At 35.4% G+C, this 19722-nt stretch overlaps 1 protein-coding gene across 3 annotated transcripts; it reads right to left on the bottom strand.

Moving 5' to 3' along the window:
• Nucleotides 1-117: 117 nt before the first annotated feature.
• Nucleotides 118-13765, bottom strand: LOC134843846 (uncharacterized). Of its 3 annotated transcripts, none has more exons than XR_010162611.1 (3): nt 13533-13765; nt 4680-5038; nt 118-428 (listed from the first exon to the last, which is right to left on the bottom strand). XR_010162611.1 is itself a non-coding variant. In XM_063860153.1 (3 exons), exons 1-3 carry the CDS (start codon nt 6376-6378, stop codon nt 339-341), a joined length of 537 nt encoding a protein of 178 aa, XP_063716223.1. In that variant the 5' UTR covers nt 6379-6470; the 3' UTR covers nt 118-338. The 3 variants fall into 3 exon arrangements, 1 of the variants encoding a protein (XP_063716223.1); XR_010162610.1 differs by lacking the exon at nt 13533-13765 and adding an exon at nt 5539-5731; XM_063860153.1 differs by lacking the exon at nt 13533-13765 and adding an exon at nt 6291-6470.
• Between the last annotated feature and the right edge of the window lie 5957 nt (nt 13766-19722).

The raw sequence follows: 19722 nt of genomic DNA, 5'->3' as shown, positions 1-19722 counted from the left end.
CATCTTTTAGAGAAAACGTTTTTAAAAAAAACCTGGAGACTCTTCTGCTAGTGATTTTGGGGATTCCGTAAAATTTATAGCCTGGCAATGTTAGTAGAATTCAGAGAACAGAGATTTTAAATTCCTTAAGCATGTCGCATTAAAAATGAGAATAAAGACTGATCAAATTTTTTAGGAAGCTATTTAGATTATTTTGTTGCTTCTATAATTTTCACTTGATGGTGTTCCTTGTAGTCATCTCGGCGCACGAGCGATGTTCTTTTTTGTGGTCTTATGAATGATTTGTGTAGGTAGTCTGAGAATTGTAAACCAACTTCTGATTAGCTTCGTTCTTTTGTTCACACTTTTCGCAAGTTTCTCTGCTTGAACGCACGATATGACGGCATCGTTTTTCCTCTCCTTTCTGTCTTCATCCCCACTTGCTTGTCCTGAAAAATTTCAATCATATCAAACTCTTTGGTGAATTGAGTTAAGGGAAGTGTGCTGTTTACCATATTAGTTAAATTGAAGTCAATGTATATACGTATGATGCATGAATCTTATAACCGTATAACCCCTAAAACTACCGTATTACTCTTAAAACTACCGTTTAACCGTAAAACTGCCTTATAACCGTTAAAACTACCGTATAACCCTTTAAACTACCGTATAACCCTGAAAATTACCGTTATAATCCGACTACTGCATAACGTATAATCAGTTTCTGGCTTTCCTCTAAAACCTACAATAGTTCATTCAATTATAGCAGTTGATTAAGGCTTTTCAAGAAGCTATTTAAATTTTCTGGCTTCAGTAAAAAAAACCTATAATCCTATATTTTGAGATCAAATCTTAACTCAATTACAGCAATCGGTCAAGGCTTTGCAGGTTTTTTCGCTATTATTTATATATTTTTGGCTTATATCTCTATTTTCTCCGATAAAACCTCCTCATGATTTTTAACCCTTGCAATGAACAAGGTAATTGCAATCTGGTACTACTCTTTTTTTCCCGTAAATAACATTGATCACAGGACCCATCGGACTTCTGGACTCATGTCTAGTGGTACCTTGGTTCATAATGTATTCAGTTTTCTTAGCGTTCCCGGCCAATTTAGCCTGGAGGTAACGAACGTGCGTGGGACGGCAAAAGTCTGGGGCTCGAATCTGACCAGGAACTGTTTTTTTCTATCGGAAAACATTCTGTTTCAAATAAAATTGTCGGCCAAATATTTGTCTGCTTATCTGTTGTCGGCTTTGAATCGTTTCTTTTATGCGCGCTTTGTCCCAAATTGTTTCGGCCTATTTTTTATTGGCCTAATGACCTAATTTTGAGTCGTTTCAAAGGAAACACAATCTTAACAATCCCCCCGCACTTTTCACTCGGTTTATGTTTACCACTCGGTTTATGTTTACCACTCGATCTGTTGAAATTTCTTTTTTTTTGTTTTGGAAAATTTTTTCTTTGTTTTTGCAAAAATTTTAGTTTTTCACAGAAACTTTACTCATTTTCAAAAAATGGGTATTCAGCGAACACTTATCTCTCAATTCTAATTTTGTGAGTTCAATGCTGATAAGGGGTAAAGAGAAGCCCCTCTGCACTAGCGGCCACTCACAAATTTTTTTTTTACAAAAACAGTTATCGTCCTCAGAAAAGTCTTTTTTTTTTACCTTTTTTTTTTCAATTTTTTTTAAATATTCTCGAAAACAATCCTGCCATATCGGATTTTTTTGGGTTCAATTCAAAGATCGGGTTGCGTGAAGCTCATTTGCTTATGCGACTAAGCCCAATAACTGTGGCCCTCAGAAAAATTAAAGTTTTGATTTTGACCGTATTTTGAAAGTTTTTGTCTTTTCTCGAGAACCACCCTCCAAAATCTGAGATTTTGGTTTCAATCGAATTTACGGGTTACGTGAATCTTTTCTGCATAACCGTTTTTTGGACCTTTTTCGCTCAATATCCTGCCAAATTCGATATCATTGGTGGTTTAGTTGAAACAACAGGTTGTTGAAAACCTTTAAACTTTGCTATGCCAATTTTGCTTAAGAAAAAAGTCTCGGCCTTCAAACATGTCAAAGTTTTGAAACTTAGACAGTTTTTGGAAACTTTTTGACTTTACGCAAAAACTACCGTGCCAAATGTGGTTTTAGGAATCATCTCAGCTTAATCGGCCATAACCAGCTGTTTGCAGAAAAAAATAATGATTTTGGGAAATTCTTTCGACTGTTATTTAGAAACATTTTGATTTTTTTTCTAAAATTTACTCAATCAAATCTGAGATGAAAAGATTCATTGGAAAAACCGACTGCAAGAACTGTTCCTGCAGGATTGGCGACTCTGTATTTTTTTGTCAAAGAAATGTTATCTACTCGGGAAAATTGATTGTCTTAATTTTTTTTTACTCTTCTCACTTATTTTAGTAGAACAACTAGGGTTTTGGCGGAGTTCAGTTTTTGAAATCACACTTTTTGTGCCACATCAGTATAACAAATTTATTCAATATCAATCACGTACCTCCAGTTTTAGCTGGGGTCCCTTGTTTTTTATCTAGACATCCAAATTTTGGTTCACCTGGTTTTTTCCAACATTTGATTTTTTTCCACTTATGTTTTTTATGTTTGTGTTGTATCGCAAATGGTGCGAAGCTCCGCTTCGCCTCTGTGTCAATCAATTCCTGCAGTATTCGATAAAAATCATCGTAATCTCGTTTAAGTGTTTCGACTTTCGGAGAAATGCGGAATATGTTTGCTTGGGATGGTTTTTTATTCACTTTCGGCAATCGAAATTACAGTTTTAACCAAAAAATGTTTATACACTATTGAAGGCATCGAAACCCATTAATTGAGTTCATATGTAAAAAGGTCTTTACTTTTGATATTTGTATTTTCTGGGTGTTTTGTATTTTGGCTATGCTCTGGGCTTTTTTATGCGCGCTGTGAATATTTTGTTTGTGATGCTGAAAGCGTAAAACGATTTGATCATGCAGGGCAAATTGTTTTGTGCCGCAAAATCGTTTCAAATTGAATTGAGGTAATCTGATCATTCGTGTTAATATCGTATGCTATTCAAGTTTTTGCTATTGATGTTTGATTTTGTCCGTAGATCATGGTTTTTTAATATTTTACCAAAACTACTATTCGATAGTGATTAAGAGTAGATTAAACGTTCAGGGCTTTACCGTGTAACACGAGCAGTGTTGTTTCTCGTGTAATGTTTTATCTTATTGCCGTTTTTCGAATAACGTGTACAACTTAATGCTTCATAATGAGTTTATCTTTAAGTGACGGAATATTTGTGCTCGGGGTGATTTTTTTTTCTGTTGACAAAATAGACTTTTTAATTAGTATTGTTTGACGAAATCTTTCATACAGCTTGGAAGTTATTGATGCCCTGAAATCAAAATTCTCTTGAAGTCCTTTTTGAACTTTTATAGGGATTTAAAGTTGCGTGTCTAGCCATTTTTGGATAATTATCGTGCGATTCATTGCATTCAATGAGTAGGCGACGATTGAATCAGGCTCAAATTTAGTTTCAATTTGAAACACGAACTAATTAGTCTTATCGTTACGTTACTTTCTCACTTGAAAAAACATACGGGAATTTAAGGGGTTGGTTGAAAAAAGTTAGGTTGAAAAAAAAGGTTGATTTTTTCATCAATTTTTCTAACTATGTCTTGTATTTGAAATTCTTAAGTCATTGTGACGTAAAGGTTAAATATTTTCGGATGTTTGAAATAGTGGATGCTAGACATATCGGATGTTTGCCCTAGATCCATTTTTTGGATCAGATTTTTCATCAGTAAAAACATGAAGAATTGTTTATTCGCATAAAAGAGGATCGACGGCTTTAAGATAACAACAGCTTTTGATGGGACTTAAAGGCGACGCTTTAAACAAATTCTTCAATTGTATTTCTGAGTATAAAAATCTAATAATTCATTATTGAAATTTGATCTCTAAATTGTGCTGCAAGCCATTGTATTTGAAGCAAAGCTAGCCAACTTAAGGTCTAGAGCTTCTTAATTCTATAGTTCGATTGTGTCAAAGATTATTTTGGTATAGATAAGGAAAGTAGCAAAAAGTTGCAACACACGATTTTATACTTCTGGCAAGGCTGAACAACGTTTTTTCATAGAATCTGTTACAGGGGTGGATCTAGGATTTTCTCGAGGGAAAAGCGGTTTTTTCAAAACATATCTCCAGAAAGTACAAAGGGGGACCCCATGCGTTGGCAGGGAGTTAAATCCCTCAAAAGTGAGGGTGTCACTCCCTCCCCTCCCCTATTTCCGCTACTGACTTGTTGTTATATTTTAGCTAATGATAGGAAATCCCGAAAAGCAACAATAGGTTGACTCTTAAGGTTGTAGAAACTCAGAAGGGACATTTTTCACTGCTTTTTTATGGTTAAATTGCCCGTTTTAGAGGTGCATTCTAAGCTGCGGGTCCATAAATTAACTTCGAAAGTAAATGAACAACATTTTTTCTGTTTTTTTTTTCTTTTATAACGGTAAAAAATGTTATAAGGACCGAAAAACCACTCCGATTTGGTTGTGTAGCTTCTATATAGACGAGAGGAGTTTTTAATAAACGACTTATGTACTTATCTGTGTCATATTAATGCCAAAATACTTCTTGTGATATAATAGTTTTTTCGGCATGCTGTTACCAGTTAGTTTAAAAAAGTTAATGAAATTGTTTTACCCGAAGCCCATTGAACTCGTCAGGAGAAATGAAGCGTAGCATTCGCTTGTTTCGCGATTCGTTTCTGTCAAAGCTATCTGCAAAAAGTTTATCCGAAAATGGCGATAATTCAGAGTAACTAGAAAAGCTGGAAGGGTAGTCTATGATGTACTGGTATGGAACTGCAGCAGCAAATCCAGTGTTGCGAAGTGCTAGTTGTGCGTATCCGTAGGTGCTTGGAAATGGTAATAGTGGGTCAGCTCGGTAGTACTGACTTCCCCCAAAGTTGTAATGCAAGGGTGCGCCGTAGATATTGATTGTATTCAGATAGTTGAACGTAAAGAACACCGCAATTCTTACTAGAAGCGACTGCATGGTATCTGAAAACATAAATGGTTCATTAACAGCCTCATTGTTATACATGGGAACTTAGAGGGCCCTTCTGCGCTAAATTCAATGATTGCTGTTCTCGGATTTAATCAGATGTCTCTTTGTTTTTTTAAATTTACTTTTCTTTCAGAATTAAAAAAGACGCTTGTTTGAATAATAAAGTAAGTTTAGTTTTTCAACACCCCTTATCCCCTTATAATTTGCATCTTATTTTTCAATTGATTTGTTCTTTTGTGGTTCAGTGACATGGGTAGTTGACCTATCATTTTGTTAAGCTCAAGATGAAAAAAAATAGTTCGATGATCAAGAAATTATCGCACTTCTCTGTGCGAGCTAGCAAAGAATGACTCAAATAGTTTTGAAAGCTGAACTACACTTTAGCATCACAGCGAAATTTTAACCGTACAGTTGCAATGTAAGAACAAGATTTTTGGGTAGAATTTTTGTTGAAAAAAATGTACGAAAAATTGTTAGCTTAGCAAAAACTTACGTGAAGACCAGGAAATTTGAAGTATGCTTCAATTTGTAAAATTTGGTATAGGCAGTGATAAACAGAAAAAACTTATTTTTTGTGGAACTGCGTTGTTGAATATTATCGCGTCTTTATTGGGCTTGCGAGGCAAAAATTCGACTTAGCTGCCTGATTTGTGCCATGAAGTGGAATCAGGCGACCATTCATCATAACTCACTTAAAAATAGAAAAATGTGACAAATAATGATCTTTATCTCTTATTTATCTTCTCTCAGTTGATGAAAAGCTATGTTTTGCATTTAAAAAACACCGAAGTACCAGTGACAAAGTTACTTAAAGAATTACAGAACCAAGGCTTCAATCAATTAACTGACGGCCACAAAAAATACATAATTTTAGGTATCAAAAGTTGGGCGCCTATACAATCATGGGGAATCTTGAAATTGAGTATTCAGGTAATTGCGTCCAGAAGTCAAAAAATGAAAAATTAAGACTACATTTAATTTGAAGCAAAGGAAAATGCAATGCAATTCCTTGCACAGAAATAGTGACCAGCGCCATCCCGACCTGTAATGGCTTGGACCAAAGGCTAACCCCACCCCCACAAGTTAATTGATTTTCCCAAATCATTTTTCAAAAGATTTTTTTTGCTTATATTAATGAATAACAATTTTAAGATATTGGATGGAGTAGTTTGCGACCCAGTAAAGATTTTTTTGAGCAAGCTAATGCTTTTATTTCTGTATATTATTAACTTTTTCCTGACTTACCTTTCGTACACGGCAATTTTGCCTGATTTTCCTTATAATCAGAAGTAACTGGAAGGCAAATAATTGATACGTGCTTTTCGGCGAGCATTAATTTTCAGGTTCAGAGTCAAAAGCACTGTTGTGTATGTTCAAAGGAGAAAAGTACAAATTAAAATGTCATGTACTAATGGGTTTTGTATTGATCGAAATTGCGCAGACAGAAACGAATTACTAGAGGGAAACTCATCAAAGGGGAGATAACTCCTTTCGCAGTTTCTCAATTATACTTTTTAAATACTCGCACTTTCGTTCGAGTGTTTTTTGTGCCACATTTTGATGGCTAATGTTGCTATTTAGTGTTACCGAAAAGTTAGTTGCCGTTTAATGACCAACAGCACCAGGTAGCTTTTAGTTGACAAAAAGTTACTGTGTTTGGAAAGGTCGCCTAGCCTGAATGTAACTAGAGAACAGCTTCAAATTTAGGCGCTGTATTAAAACGATCTACTTTTTAAAAACGCGTACTAATATTAATGATCAATAATAATGTAAATAATTATATTAGCTTTGGTGGGAACAATTCATTATAATGAAGGAACTCTGGCATAGAGTGGGAAGGACACAATGACTTAGTGTTTTTTTCTTACCGATTTTTACTACCTCAAAAAAAGCTTGTAGAGTGCCAAGAGTGATATCATAAAAAAGCCTGATTAGTCGTGATTCAGGTTCCGAATTTTTTTTCCGTATCAAAATGTTTTTCGTTTTCAGACTAATGAGTTCAGGCTGAAAATTTTAGATTGATTTTCCCCTATAATTCTTCTGGCGTTTTGTTAGCTACTCTTTTACTTGTTCTCAATTTAGTCTTACCTAACTAACTTTTAAAAAAATACAAGAGCGGCCGTGGCCAAGTGGGATTGGCACAAGTCTCGCAACAACAGGATCCCCGCAACATGAGGATGTCTTCGAATCCACTTTCGGTCACGGTTGGAGGGTCTAAGTGTCATCCGTCTCCTCAAGGTGAGACCGGTTACGGTGAAATGCATGACATCCCCCCACCGATGGATCAATGTTTGTAGTGTTGGCTTGAGCGTTCTCGTATTGCAACTTGCTAAAGTTTCATGATCCACTCGACTGAGATAGCTGCCAAGTAGGAACTGTTTTGAGAGCATTTCAAGTAGGAACTGTTTTGAGAGCATTTCACTGTGCTCACGCACCCGGAGAACTTCTGTTTCCTTGTGCATTTGGACTGTGTTGGTCATTCTTACTCAACCGTTGACAGTTCTCAGCAGGTAGTTTATATTTCACTTGCAGCTTATTCCAGTTAGCAGCTCTGAGGCTGGGTGATCATACTGGTGTCGCGTAGCTCATGACACTACGACTGATGGCCTTGTAAGTTATCGATAAGTTCTCTTTTTTGCAGCCACATTTAGTGCTGGCTTGTATTTTTAACACATGGTTCCCTAATTATACTCGGCAACAGATGTTTTATGTGTGCGCTTTGAAATTAGAATTTTGTCAAACATGGATTTTAGGGTTTTTGGGTATTTCAAAGCAATAGCCGCTGATATCGACGTTATTTTGGCATGTTTGTAGATGGTTATGCGTTGATTCGGTTGTGTAGTGCAGCCTCATTTGGCCCAGTTATAAGACGGGGAAGGGGAATAACAACTGCATAGCTGACTATTTTCATGTTGTCACCAGGTTGTGGCATGGAGGAAAATTACAGGTTAAAGAGAGCTTGGTGAGGTCACGCCACCTTATGGGACTTCTTGTTATGCTGCTATGAGGTCAGCATCCTCCAGCTTGCTAATTATTTTTTGAGGCTCCCCACTGTGCTTTGTGCGCTAAAGAAATTCAGCCACATGGAGGTGGTCAATCCAGAGACTGAGTATAATTAGATCTGTCACTCTGGTTCGACAGTTCATTATGTGATTGACGTTATGAGGTTCTTGACTATAGATGCCACAAACATAAAAGATTTAAGGCTCTAACCTCTTCCGAGAGGATCTAACTTCTTTAGGCTCTGACCTCCAGAGAGTATGATGGTCGTAGCATACGAAGTTTGCACCTGACATCACTATTGAACCTATTTTCACTAGCATCAAAATCACAAAGAATTGAGTTGAGTACGTTTTTGGGGTATTTCTCAATGTAGTCTTCAACTGTTTAAGTATGGAGATGCTTAAGGCAGTTTTGATTATGTTTATCGTTTACTTGCGCTGTATTTGGAACAGGGGAGCGATAAAAAATCCATGTTCAAGGATAAAAAGTGGATATAGATATCATTAAAAAAGCTGCGTCACGAAATAACTCACAAGGGCGCATACCTGAAATAACCCTAAACCTCTCAGGCGAGGCATCAACAAAATGTATGAAAAAGGCAATTTAAAAAAAGAGCACCCAGGTCACCCTATGATCACAGTCATTAATCATGGGGACAATAAAAAACCCGACAAAAAACAATTTAAAAAATATTCCTGAAAAAGTGTGACCAAGGTAGAGTCAAAAAGTTATGGTCGACCATTAAATCGCTTTCCAGACAAAATCCACAAAAAACATCTTGCAAACCAAACCTTTTTAATGATGGCCAATCAATCTATAATGCTAGTGGACGCCAAGAGCTTCATCGAATAATACATCCCCATCCCGAGAAAACTGACAAAGACAGAAAAATATTATTGGTAAAATATGAAAACTACTCTTCAATGCCACCATCTTCATGGCTGAAGAATTAATAACAGCAACATAGCAAAGTAAACAGTTTAAAGTCCTGGGTCCTGATAAGATTGCAGCGCTTCCGTTTCAGAACCTTGGACTGGTTGGCATAACAAACATCACCAACTTTGTTAACACATCACTAAACAACGCAGACATTCCACATAACTGGAAGACCATCGGTCGAATTATCCCACCACAAAAACACGATTAAGATTCTTAATCAACTATAGGACATAGACCCATTGCACTGCTGACTCCCGTGGCAAAACTAGAAGAAATACTTTTCCAACCTGAACTGAACTGGCATTGAGCTGGCTAACTACGGGCATGGCTCCGTAAAATCATGGTCGACAGTTACAGCCTTAAATTGTAAAAACCACAAAATAACTGAGGACGTTAACAAAAACAAACCCTGTCTTATAACACTACTTGTCGCTTTAGTTCTTACCGCCGCATTTGATACAGTTAATCACCGAGTTCTAATTATTATCATACTTAGTACCTCCAACGCTAACAACACTAAGCAATGGCTGCTCTCATAATTACAAGGCCACTACATATGCCGACTATGGAAATCATGCAACAAGCAAACGCAAAGTGAAACGTTCATTTAGACGAAATCCAGTGTCAAAACTACGTTCAAGTGTCACACAAATGTGATATGCCCTAAATATCCCATGGGGGACCTACGAGACAATTACGGGCAAGACGAAGCCACCTCAAACAAACCCTCATCTCCTTCGGAGATAAATGATTATCAAGAAAAAACGAAACCCACTGCCTAATTCGGAGAGGAAGCCACAACGGCAGCAACATCCCCCTTCCCCTCGGCTGGTCCTGTATTTAGTAGTACCAAGGGAAAACAAAACGAGCAAAAAAATTAATAGAAGAGTTTGTCGAGTCTTTCCTCATTCTCAAGTTTACATGATTGCCACATTGTGCTTCTTGGAAAGCAACCGTCTATCATTGAGTTTATGATTTTTATGATTAATATTATCATTAATATTACTAATTTTTGGTTAATTTGTGTTGTAATTTTTAGTACTATGATTGATTATTATGATGTCTAATTTTAATTTTTATATTATTTTTTTAAAATTATAGTACTGACGGGGAATTTGGGAATTCTGATGGGGAATTCATGCTTGGGGGTTGTTTTTTTGTTCTATTTCAAAAATATTACTAATTTTGAAAACGAACATTTTTTTGATTGAGAGAACAATTTTTTGTTTGAACATTTTTTTGATTGAGAACATTTTTTTGATTGAGGGAAACCATCCCGGGATCTTTGAGTTTCTATTGCCGGCGCGCTTGCCACTACGCTATTTTGGCTGTACAGTTGTCCCAAAAACGAGTCTATCTAAACTACTTAATCAATAATTTGTTCTTGAAAGTCAGCGACGAATTATCTATGCAATAGTGATTTATCAAGATTTTCAATATTTTTCCATTTTGATTTGAGGCAAGCTAATTGATGCCATATTCGCCTCAAAATTTAACACTTTACTCTTGATTTTATCAGCAGAAATTATTTAGTATGTCAATATTTAATTTACAAAAAACTATGTTGTCTTTTTTATGATTATGATACTGGTTTTTCTTATGACCATGTTTTTTTTCTGACTATCATGATTATTATGATTAATTTTATCATTTTTATTTTTACTATGATGATTTTACGAGTATTGTTTGTCGAATTTTATTAATTTATTGACCCTGCAGATAAATTGATAAACCTTGATTTTTTGCAACCGGATACTAGACTTCCCCCCTCCCCTGAAAACATTGCGTGGCGAAAATTCATGACGCGCTATTTCGGTAAAAAAAATTTCTTAAAGGAAGTTAAACACCGTATCATCGAAATGAAAAATTGAAAAAATGTTGGTTATCCAAGAGTTTTAAGGCAATGATGAGTCGGTCGGAACATTCTGCGCTTCTTTCGCTGCAGGAACATTCTGCGCTAGTCCTACTTTCACTTATTTTAAAGGAATTTGGTGTGGTTGTTTTCTTACTTATACTGCCCTTTCAGTAGTCGTTAGGATTTCTAAAAAAAATATGTTACTAAGTTTTTGTATTGAGATGAGCTGATTGAGATGAGATATAGCTGGTTCACGGTGATCAGTTGTTTTGATTAATTTTGTGATATTTCAGCGTATTGTAGAAAATAGTTTGCCCATAGCCGAATGAAAATACCTTGTCAATTTTTCGAAAAAAAATTGTAATTCGATTAAACAATTTTTTGACGAGTTTTGTCAAAACAATTGTCTTTTTTTCAAGATCTAAATGGAGCATTGCAAATTTTTCGTTCCTTTAATATTTACAAAAATTTTGAACCAAAAATTTGGAAAAAAAAATGCTGCCATTGTCACGGAAATGCTACTAGGAATCTGTTTTATGTTCGCTCGTGTCCTCGCAATAATTCAGCGTATAAGAGTAAAATTTCGATTGATTCTGAAGTTCAATTTCGCAAAAAATGGCTTAGAAACGGGATATTATTCGTATGACATTTTTTGGAAAAAAATGCATTGGTAACTTAATGTTTCCGTGTGACGATCATCCCCTATAAAGTATTCCATTATTATTACCCACCCTTTGTATTTTTTTGTTAAGGTAATCTCGAGCCCTCTCCAAAAATCGAACCTTCAGAATACTGTTTCTCCAGAAATACCTGTTGTAAGCTCTCCCAATTCTGGTCTCGTTACCCCCGTCTGTTAAACACTTACATTACTAACTTATTACCTTGCACCCAACTCAAGTTGTCAACTGTCTTAAAAAGTGTTTCCCCGTAGACTTGTGGCTTCGAATGGTTGATGCTGCGAAGCTTCCAAAAACTCAGACAGACAAGCCAACTTGACCAACGTAGGCTAATAAACAAATAAACAAGATCTACCTGCAATTGTTTGTGTATTGTTTCCGGCCAGAACAAACTCTCTTTCTCTCTCTTCTCTCATAGAACGATTACGGAACTTAGTGGTTTAAAAAAATGATCTCCAGCGTAATTTTTTTGCGTCCTGTATAGGATATAGTTGATGCAGCCCTAATCAGAACCGCGTTGACTGCGCTTCCTCTGCCTGGTCCCCCGCCGCCAGTTAAACTTCAATGAATCACCTGCAGGCTCCTTAACACCAAGCCCTCTCGAGTTGATGCGGGTTCTATTCTTATAAGTTCTAATGCCTATCTGCACAGTGAAGTTGTGATATTATTGATAAAATAACCAAACTCTTACTTCCCAAAATTTTGTCTTTACATACCGTTGTCATCTTCGTTTCAATTAAGGAAAAAATTTTTAATTTTTTTTCTGCTTTTCGTTTAATGAAAATCCCCAATTAGATTTTAATAACTTGGACAAATCTTTGTTTTAATTTTTGATAAACTTTAAAGACCTATCAAACAAGGCAAGTACTCGATTGCTTTTCTGAAACCTTTGCCTTTAAAATTATCTCCCAAAAATTGAACCTCCGGAGCAATCCTTTTCAAGAAATACTCAGTGGTCCGGTTATAACAGTCTTTTAGTTACCTTCCTCTCGGAAAGGCTGTCCCACCTCTTATTTTTCATTGTAGATACCTCTTACAAGTTTATTCATTTGCAATCCTTTCAACTTGCCAACTATTCCACTTTCTCATAAAATTTTGCCGCCGTAGTACTGTGGCTGTAGCTGGTGGTTATCGCGAAGCTCCTCAACTTGGAAAAAGACGAGCTCAACCCTACCAACGTGGGCCAATAAACAAACAAGATCTTCTGCAAGTTTTGTGTTTTATGCCCGAAAAATTTTTATCTCAATTTCTTCTCTCCAGCATTGATTACAGATCGTGGTTGGGTTTTTGTTTCCACCATTGAAAATGGGTAGGAGCTTTGTATTCGGGTGTGCTAAAGTTTTTTTCTTTTTCTACTCAAAATCAGTTGCCATAATAACCATCGGACTGAATTGAGTGATATATCATATTGAAACCCTTTCAGTCGTATGATTTAGACAACATTCAAGATTTGCATAAAATTTCCCAGTGTCGAGAAAAACCTATGTGAATCTTTTGAATTTTCTTCTATTTTCGATCGAGCAGGATTATTTTGTTTTACAACTAAAAGCATTTATCGCAAAAGACATTTTGACCAGTGGATTATTATATCATAGTCAAGCCAGTTCAGCCTTGATTCGAACGGTATTAAAAACTTTTCAAAAAATTGTACCAGTGTTGGTAAAATCGGTTTGAAGTTTTTTGTTTTAATCTTATTCGTGCGGGAAAAGCTAGCGAGTAGTCTTGTTTGCGAAGGATGAACCATTAAACTTAAGTTTAGCTCCACTAAATTTCTTTTTTTTCGAAGTTTTTTTAACCATCTTCGGAATAAAAATTTTCAAAATTTACAAAAAAATCTGCAAAAAATTTGAATAAAAAGGACTTTTTTTGAATTTTTTCTTTGTCTTTTTTCGACTAAAACCAAATTTTTTTTACCAAAGGTGTTTGTTAGCGTTAAACTATCTTATTCGCTGATAGATATCAATGTCTAGGTTCGGCGTATCGTCGGCTGTTGATAGGTCGCTTGTTGCTTACCCTTTTGGACTGCCTCCGTTGTGAAGTATTGTTGTTAGCCGTCAAATGTACAGTGAAATGGAGCAGACAGTACTGATGCGTCTTAGTTGTAATGCTGTTGATTATTTAATTGGATTGGAATCGAACTGGTTGAGAAAAAAATTAGAAGTGCTCAAGGCGGAGCTTCTACCACCAAAATAAAACACATAGGGTCTCCATTTATTATCGATGGGAGGCAGCTTAAGTAGATTGACTAGTCTTTTCCGCCTCCTGCTACTGCTAAGCATATTCATGCGGAAGCGCTGCGGCAAACTTGGATGTCTTAAGGTGAAAAATAGGCCATTTTGTCAAAACAAAAAGAGGACAAATGTTAATATTTGATCTCCTGGGGGATAAAACATTGTCTCGCTAATTATGTTTTCAGCAGGGTGTAAATTGATTGGTTACACAAAAAGAGTTAAAATTATGTCATCTCAATCCTAACATACAAAAACTCGTCTAACGTTTGTAACGAGTCGGTTTTTTCAAAATGTAACCGAAATTCAATCATGCGGACATGATGTCTTCTTGATTCAATGTTTCAATATGAGAAATTTCAAGAGTAACTTGCATCGGTTGTATTTCGCGCTCATGGAACTTGATCGTAACACTTTGTCTTCGCGTGTGTTTTATTATTTTTGTAACGCTAAATCAGGTACCGTAAGTAATCATCGGAATGAGTCGAATGATAAATATCATATCGAAGCCCTGTCAGTCATGATTCGAACGACCTTAACCGATTTTTGAGCTTGCAATTAGCAAGCGTTATCAAATAGGAAACAACAACTTGTTTTTGGGGTTAACAACTTGTTTAACATAATCATTTGAATCAATTGGTATCTTGGTTCATAATTATTACAAGTTTCTAAGAATCTTCGACACACTTAGTCTGGAGGCAGCGAATACGCCTGGGACGCCATAGGTCCTCGGTTCGTATCTGACAGGACCTAATTTTTTTTTCAAACAGGAAATAGTCCTTTTCAAAAAAATTGTCGACTTTTTATTGTCTGCTTATGTTTTTTCGGCTTAGTTGCCATATTGTAGAATTGTTTTTTTAAAGTATTTTTTTTAGATTTTAGTTGCTTTTAGTGTTCTGATTTACCTCTGCTGTTTGTAATTTTACTAAACTTGACTTCGTATATTTTCTTGTTTGTTTTTTTTTTGTTTGAAAACTCATTTCTTCCCAAATGATTTTGGCCTGTTTTTTTATTGGCTTAGTGACGTAACTTTGAGTCGTTTCAACGGAAGCATTTTTTTAGGCTCACCTCTGGATCGTACAAAATGCCAAAATTCTGAATAGAATAGCTGTTCACGTTTTTCATGATAACATTTTTTTCGGCTTTTTGTTTTTTTTTCCTTCTGTTTCGTCTTGATAGGATTCCACCTATATTATATTACTGTTTTGTGTGTGAGTGTCTGTGTTTGAGGCTGAGGGCAACTTTATAACTTCTTGTTAGTCTTAAATTTTTTTGATATTTTTTTTTCGGATTTTTTTCTTTCCCTTTTTGGGCTTAATAGGTTTCGACCTTTGTTCTATCAGGTTAGTGGCCTCATTGTTTCATTTGACAAGCAAATAACGTCTTTTGAGTTTTTTTTTCGGGTGAGGTGCACTTGTAACTTTTCAGAAGTTAAGTTGATTTTTTTTCGGCTTAAAGGGTTTCTGACAAGAGGGCACTTTCGGCTTTGTTACCGCTTGGTACATTATCATCCGATGCTTATTTCACATTTTATGGATTTGGCATATTTTTTTCAAACTAGCCTTATTCAATTTGATAGATCTAGTTTTTTCGGCCTTTTTAATTTTTTTTTAAAAATTTGTTTCTGGTTTGGTATCGTAAGTGGTGCGAAGCTCAGCTTCGTCTCAGTGTCATAAAGTTGTCCCAGTGTTCAGAAAAATAGGGTTGATTTTTTTGCTTTGCTTGCAATTCGTTTTTTAAGCACAACTGTTGAATATTATGCTGAATTTACTATATATCTACTCGTTTTCGCTCGTATAGTTTTCTCATCACACCGAAAACTTTTTTTGTAGTTTTTATTAATGCGATCGGAGCATTTTGTGCTACATTCTGTGCTGCTGTTTCCTGTATCTATTAAGAAACATGAGAACACATGTTGTATAATCACTGCAATATATTGTGTCGAAAAATCCTTCTTTTAAAAAAAAACTATAACCTTGTTTTGAGATAAATCTTTTTTTTCGATTTTTATAAATTCATTCTGAAATAACTAGTCAATTAAGGTCATTGATGTTGCTCTAAGCTTTCTTCTAGGATCTCTCCTCGCACTGCCTATGTAGAATGGCCTGAATTTGAACAAAAAAATATATAGTTTTTTACGTAACTATGGTCGAACTTTCTGTTTTCTATTGATTTTTTTGCCTCTGTGCCTATCAGTGTTATGCATCGTTGTGAATTTGATCGGAGGCGGCGTGATTATTTTGTGACTTGATAGGCAGCGCGCTGGAATAAAAACTAACTGCCCAGAAACTTAGAATTTCAAAAATGTCTATATTGTTTTTTTTCCCATCTCAAAATAAAGATATGTTTTTCCCATATCTTGCTGAAAATGGTCGTGTTTTGTCCCCAAGTCCTCAGAAGCACAGAAAAAAAATAAACAAAAAAATTTACATGTAGAATCCGTAGTTTTATATTTGTACGAAACATCAAATGCAAAAAGCACACTACCCCGAGTTTTAATCGGCCGGCAGTATGAGAAATAATTAAGGGGCATAATCCACCGGTAGTTTAAAAATAGACTCTGAATTGCAGACTTTAATTGAGATGCGAGATGAATTTTAATTCTAAATTGTAATTGCTGAAATGGTGTGGTAAACTAATTGATTAGGAAGATATCAGAATCAAGCCCTAGGGTGTGTTTGGATAGCATCTTTCTAAATCTAAACTAATCATCGGCTGTTTTCGGCTGTTATATTCCCCCTAATTTTGTTATGGGTTCGATTATCATTAATTAGATTGATAGATGGGTTGTGGTTATGTAAAAGAAAACACGCGATGTATTTTTTAAAGCAGGAAATTATAACTGAACCAAGCAATTTTCTAAACAACTGCAAGCTCCCGATGTACATACAAGATCTGACCTCACGAAACTCATTCAGACAATTCTGTCGCTATCTACCAAATTCAAAGCTAGCATTTTTAAATATGGGAAGTTAATTAAGTTATATAGCTTTCAGATTCGCCATAATTTACTGAAATTGCTGTACTGGAAACATGAAGAGTAAAACATGAACATTTTTTATTTTCAAAGCAGATGTAATTTTGCACCGCTGATGTAATTTTGAACGGCGGTGGTTGTTGTAGTATTGCAATAGATTAGGCTGATTGAGTAACGCCTTTCCCTTCGCATTAACCTGAAATCCCTGCCGCGTGTCCATGCATTCAATATTTAATGCCATATCTAAGTCTTTCATTCTAGCACTTTTTGCCTTTGTAGTCAAAAATGGATGTTCTACAAATTCGGGATCTTTTTTCTAAATCCATCATTCGATTGCCACTTGGCTTGGTCACTTGGTCTAATAACAGGTTTTCTTCCTGGTATTGTTGTTGTTGCTGTTGTTGTAGTTTTTGGTTGTTCTTATGGTACTGCATCTGCGTTGAGTCCCTCTTTTCGTTTCCTTTGAGTGGCTGCGAAAACACATTGTTGCGTTTCAGGATAATTTTTGCTAGTCGGTTGTTTTGAGATCCTGCTCTCCTCGCTGCTTCGCCTCCCTCAAATTGTTCTGATTGTTGTTTTAATTCGTCCATTGCTTTGTTATTTCGATCCAGTACCTCTTGTAACAGCTCTTCTAGTCTGGCCTCTTTTCGGGACTCAAGAGTTGTCGGCTGAATAAAAAAAAACATTTTTTTATTCAGATTTTGGAAGCGGTGATAATTTCTTGTCTTTGAAAATTATTACAGCGGCTTTTGGTTTATAAGAATTTCTTGGTGCTTAAAAATTGAGAATTTCCATTGATGTTACTCCCAGTTTGTCTCAACACAAGAAAAATCGCAAAAAAGGCTCTTTGTCTAACAAGAACAAAAATATTGAAAAACAGAACAAAATAACAAGTTTCTCCCATGCGTCGAAATATTGTTATTAATATTGTTGTATTAAATAGTTGTATTATTTTTTTAATGAAAATTTGGGTCTAATAGTTTTTATTTCGAAAATGAATATCCTTCTAATGTAAATATAACAATTTACATGCTTCGTGTCTAACCTGGTGTTTTGAGCCAAGGAGTCGATATGCATCGGAGGAATCGGCTTTTGTTGATAGAAGCAGGAGCAATATTGGTACAATGTGAGCTTTTCCAATGGGCGTGTTTTTTGGACCCTGAATGCTGTTACTGCTCATTTTGTTGCCCCAAAAATGAATTGGACGTTGTTATTTTTTTAGTTTCAGGTACTATTTTTGGAACTGTCAAATCGCTGACTTGTTTATTGACTTTTTCAGTTTTTGTTAATAAGAATTAACAAGGCAATTTCTGTTATTTCATAAACTTGTTCTTATTAAAATAGGAAGATATAAAATGCTTCGTTGACTGACGCGCTTGAAAGGTTCCTGAAGTCTTTTTAAGAACAAAGCTTTTAAAGAGTCCAAACTGTTTGAGGAATAAACTAAATACAAATTGGATTTTGTTAGTTGATTGTCGTGAGTTTCCTTTTGCGTAAGAAAACGTAAGTTTAATAATTTATTTTTTAAGCTTCCTAATAGGCGGATAAAATCAGGTGAACATTTTTTATTGTATTCACTATATATTGAGGCTAATTTAACTTCGGATATCAGTTAAAGATTCAACTTGCCATATCAGGCAGTCTTAGTGGTTTGATGTTCATGCGGTATCCGGGAGCTTTAAAAAAAGCTGGTTGTTTTGCATGGTTATCAACGTCATTTGCCATCTAATTAGTCGTGTTTTTAAGCATTCTCAGTTTTGCGTTTCAAAAGTCGTGTTTGTCCGCTGAATGAGAAATTAAGAGTACGATTTTAAAAAAAAAAAAATCAAGTTAGTGATATCTTTCAGGACCTTTCACAATTGTTTCTAGAAAATGCAGTTATCTTGGAAAACATCAGTGATCGAATGTGAATGAAATTGTAATACAAAATAAATAATGCAGTATTTATTTTATTGTACAAAATAAATCATAAATACCAGGTGTTTAGTAGTTGTCAGAGAAAGAAACGGATTCTTACTTGTGTAGACTTGGTAACATGTTTCCTCGAAAGCCGCTCAGAATATAAGGATGCCCTCGAATGCAAACGCCTCTTTTCGTGAAGTTAATATAAAGTCCTCAAATAAAAGCTCGTCTTTTTTCCTACATTTTGTAGTAGGTTTATCAAAAATGAATTGAACCATCAATTGATTCATTTAATCGATTCATCGAAACGGCAAAAGTATTATCATTAAAATCTCCGAATTAGGTTTCATGGTCAACTTTTTCATGCCGGAGATCTAGTCAGTACCATCAATTATCACGAATTTTCTTTAAAAAGGACGTTGCAAACAGCCCAAAATTTGAAAGAACATGAAGGTAAAGCGAGCGATCCCGACCTAAGTTACAATCATCAAAAAAGACCATTTTGAATATACCATTCAAACGATTATGTGCCTAAACGATTATGTACGGTCATCTTGTAAAAGGAGACTAGCTCAAATCTAATCTGGCCTTGTATCCATTGAAAAGTCACGTTCATCAAAGTCCTCGGTTTGTAGTCGATAGTCGATTGAATTAATATCTTGAAAATAACTTCTGTAAACAACTTTCCTGTAAACAACATCTGTAACTAACTCACTTAACCACTTGAAAGCTTGGCGTATATTCAATGCAACTTCTGCGAGTGGTACTTTATTGCAAAGGAACATTTTTCCCCTTAAGAAAAAATTTTGACTATAGCTCATCTGCAGCAGCACTGATTTTTCAATCTATGTATGCAATCTATTATTTGAACGCAACGCCAAATGCTCTATGGAAGCAATGCTTAAGCAATTTTTATAGGGAAACATGTCTTAAGAAAATTTTTAGGGACAATGTTTAAGAGAAGGGCTTGATTATTTTAAATGAAAGGCACGATTTTTTTTACCCTTGCGATAAGCAAGGGTATTGCAATCGGAAACTAGATTTTTTTGTTTCCGGTAAACAACCTGGTTAACCGGATCTTCATTTTAAAAAAAAA

The sequence above is a fragment of the Symsagittifera roscoffensis genome, chromosome 4 (genome assembly GCF_963678635.1).
Source record: "Symsagittifera roscoffensis chromosome 4, txSymRosc1.1, whole genome shotgun sequence".
Classification (NCBI taxonomy): Eukaryota; Metazoa; Xenacoelomorpha; order Acoela; family Convolutidae; genus Symsagittifera; species Symsagittifera roscoffensis.
Note: the sequence above shows the minus strand (reverse complement) of the source record. Positions and strands in the feature narration are given on the sequence as shown.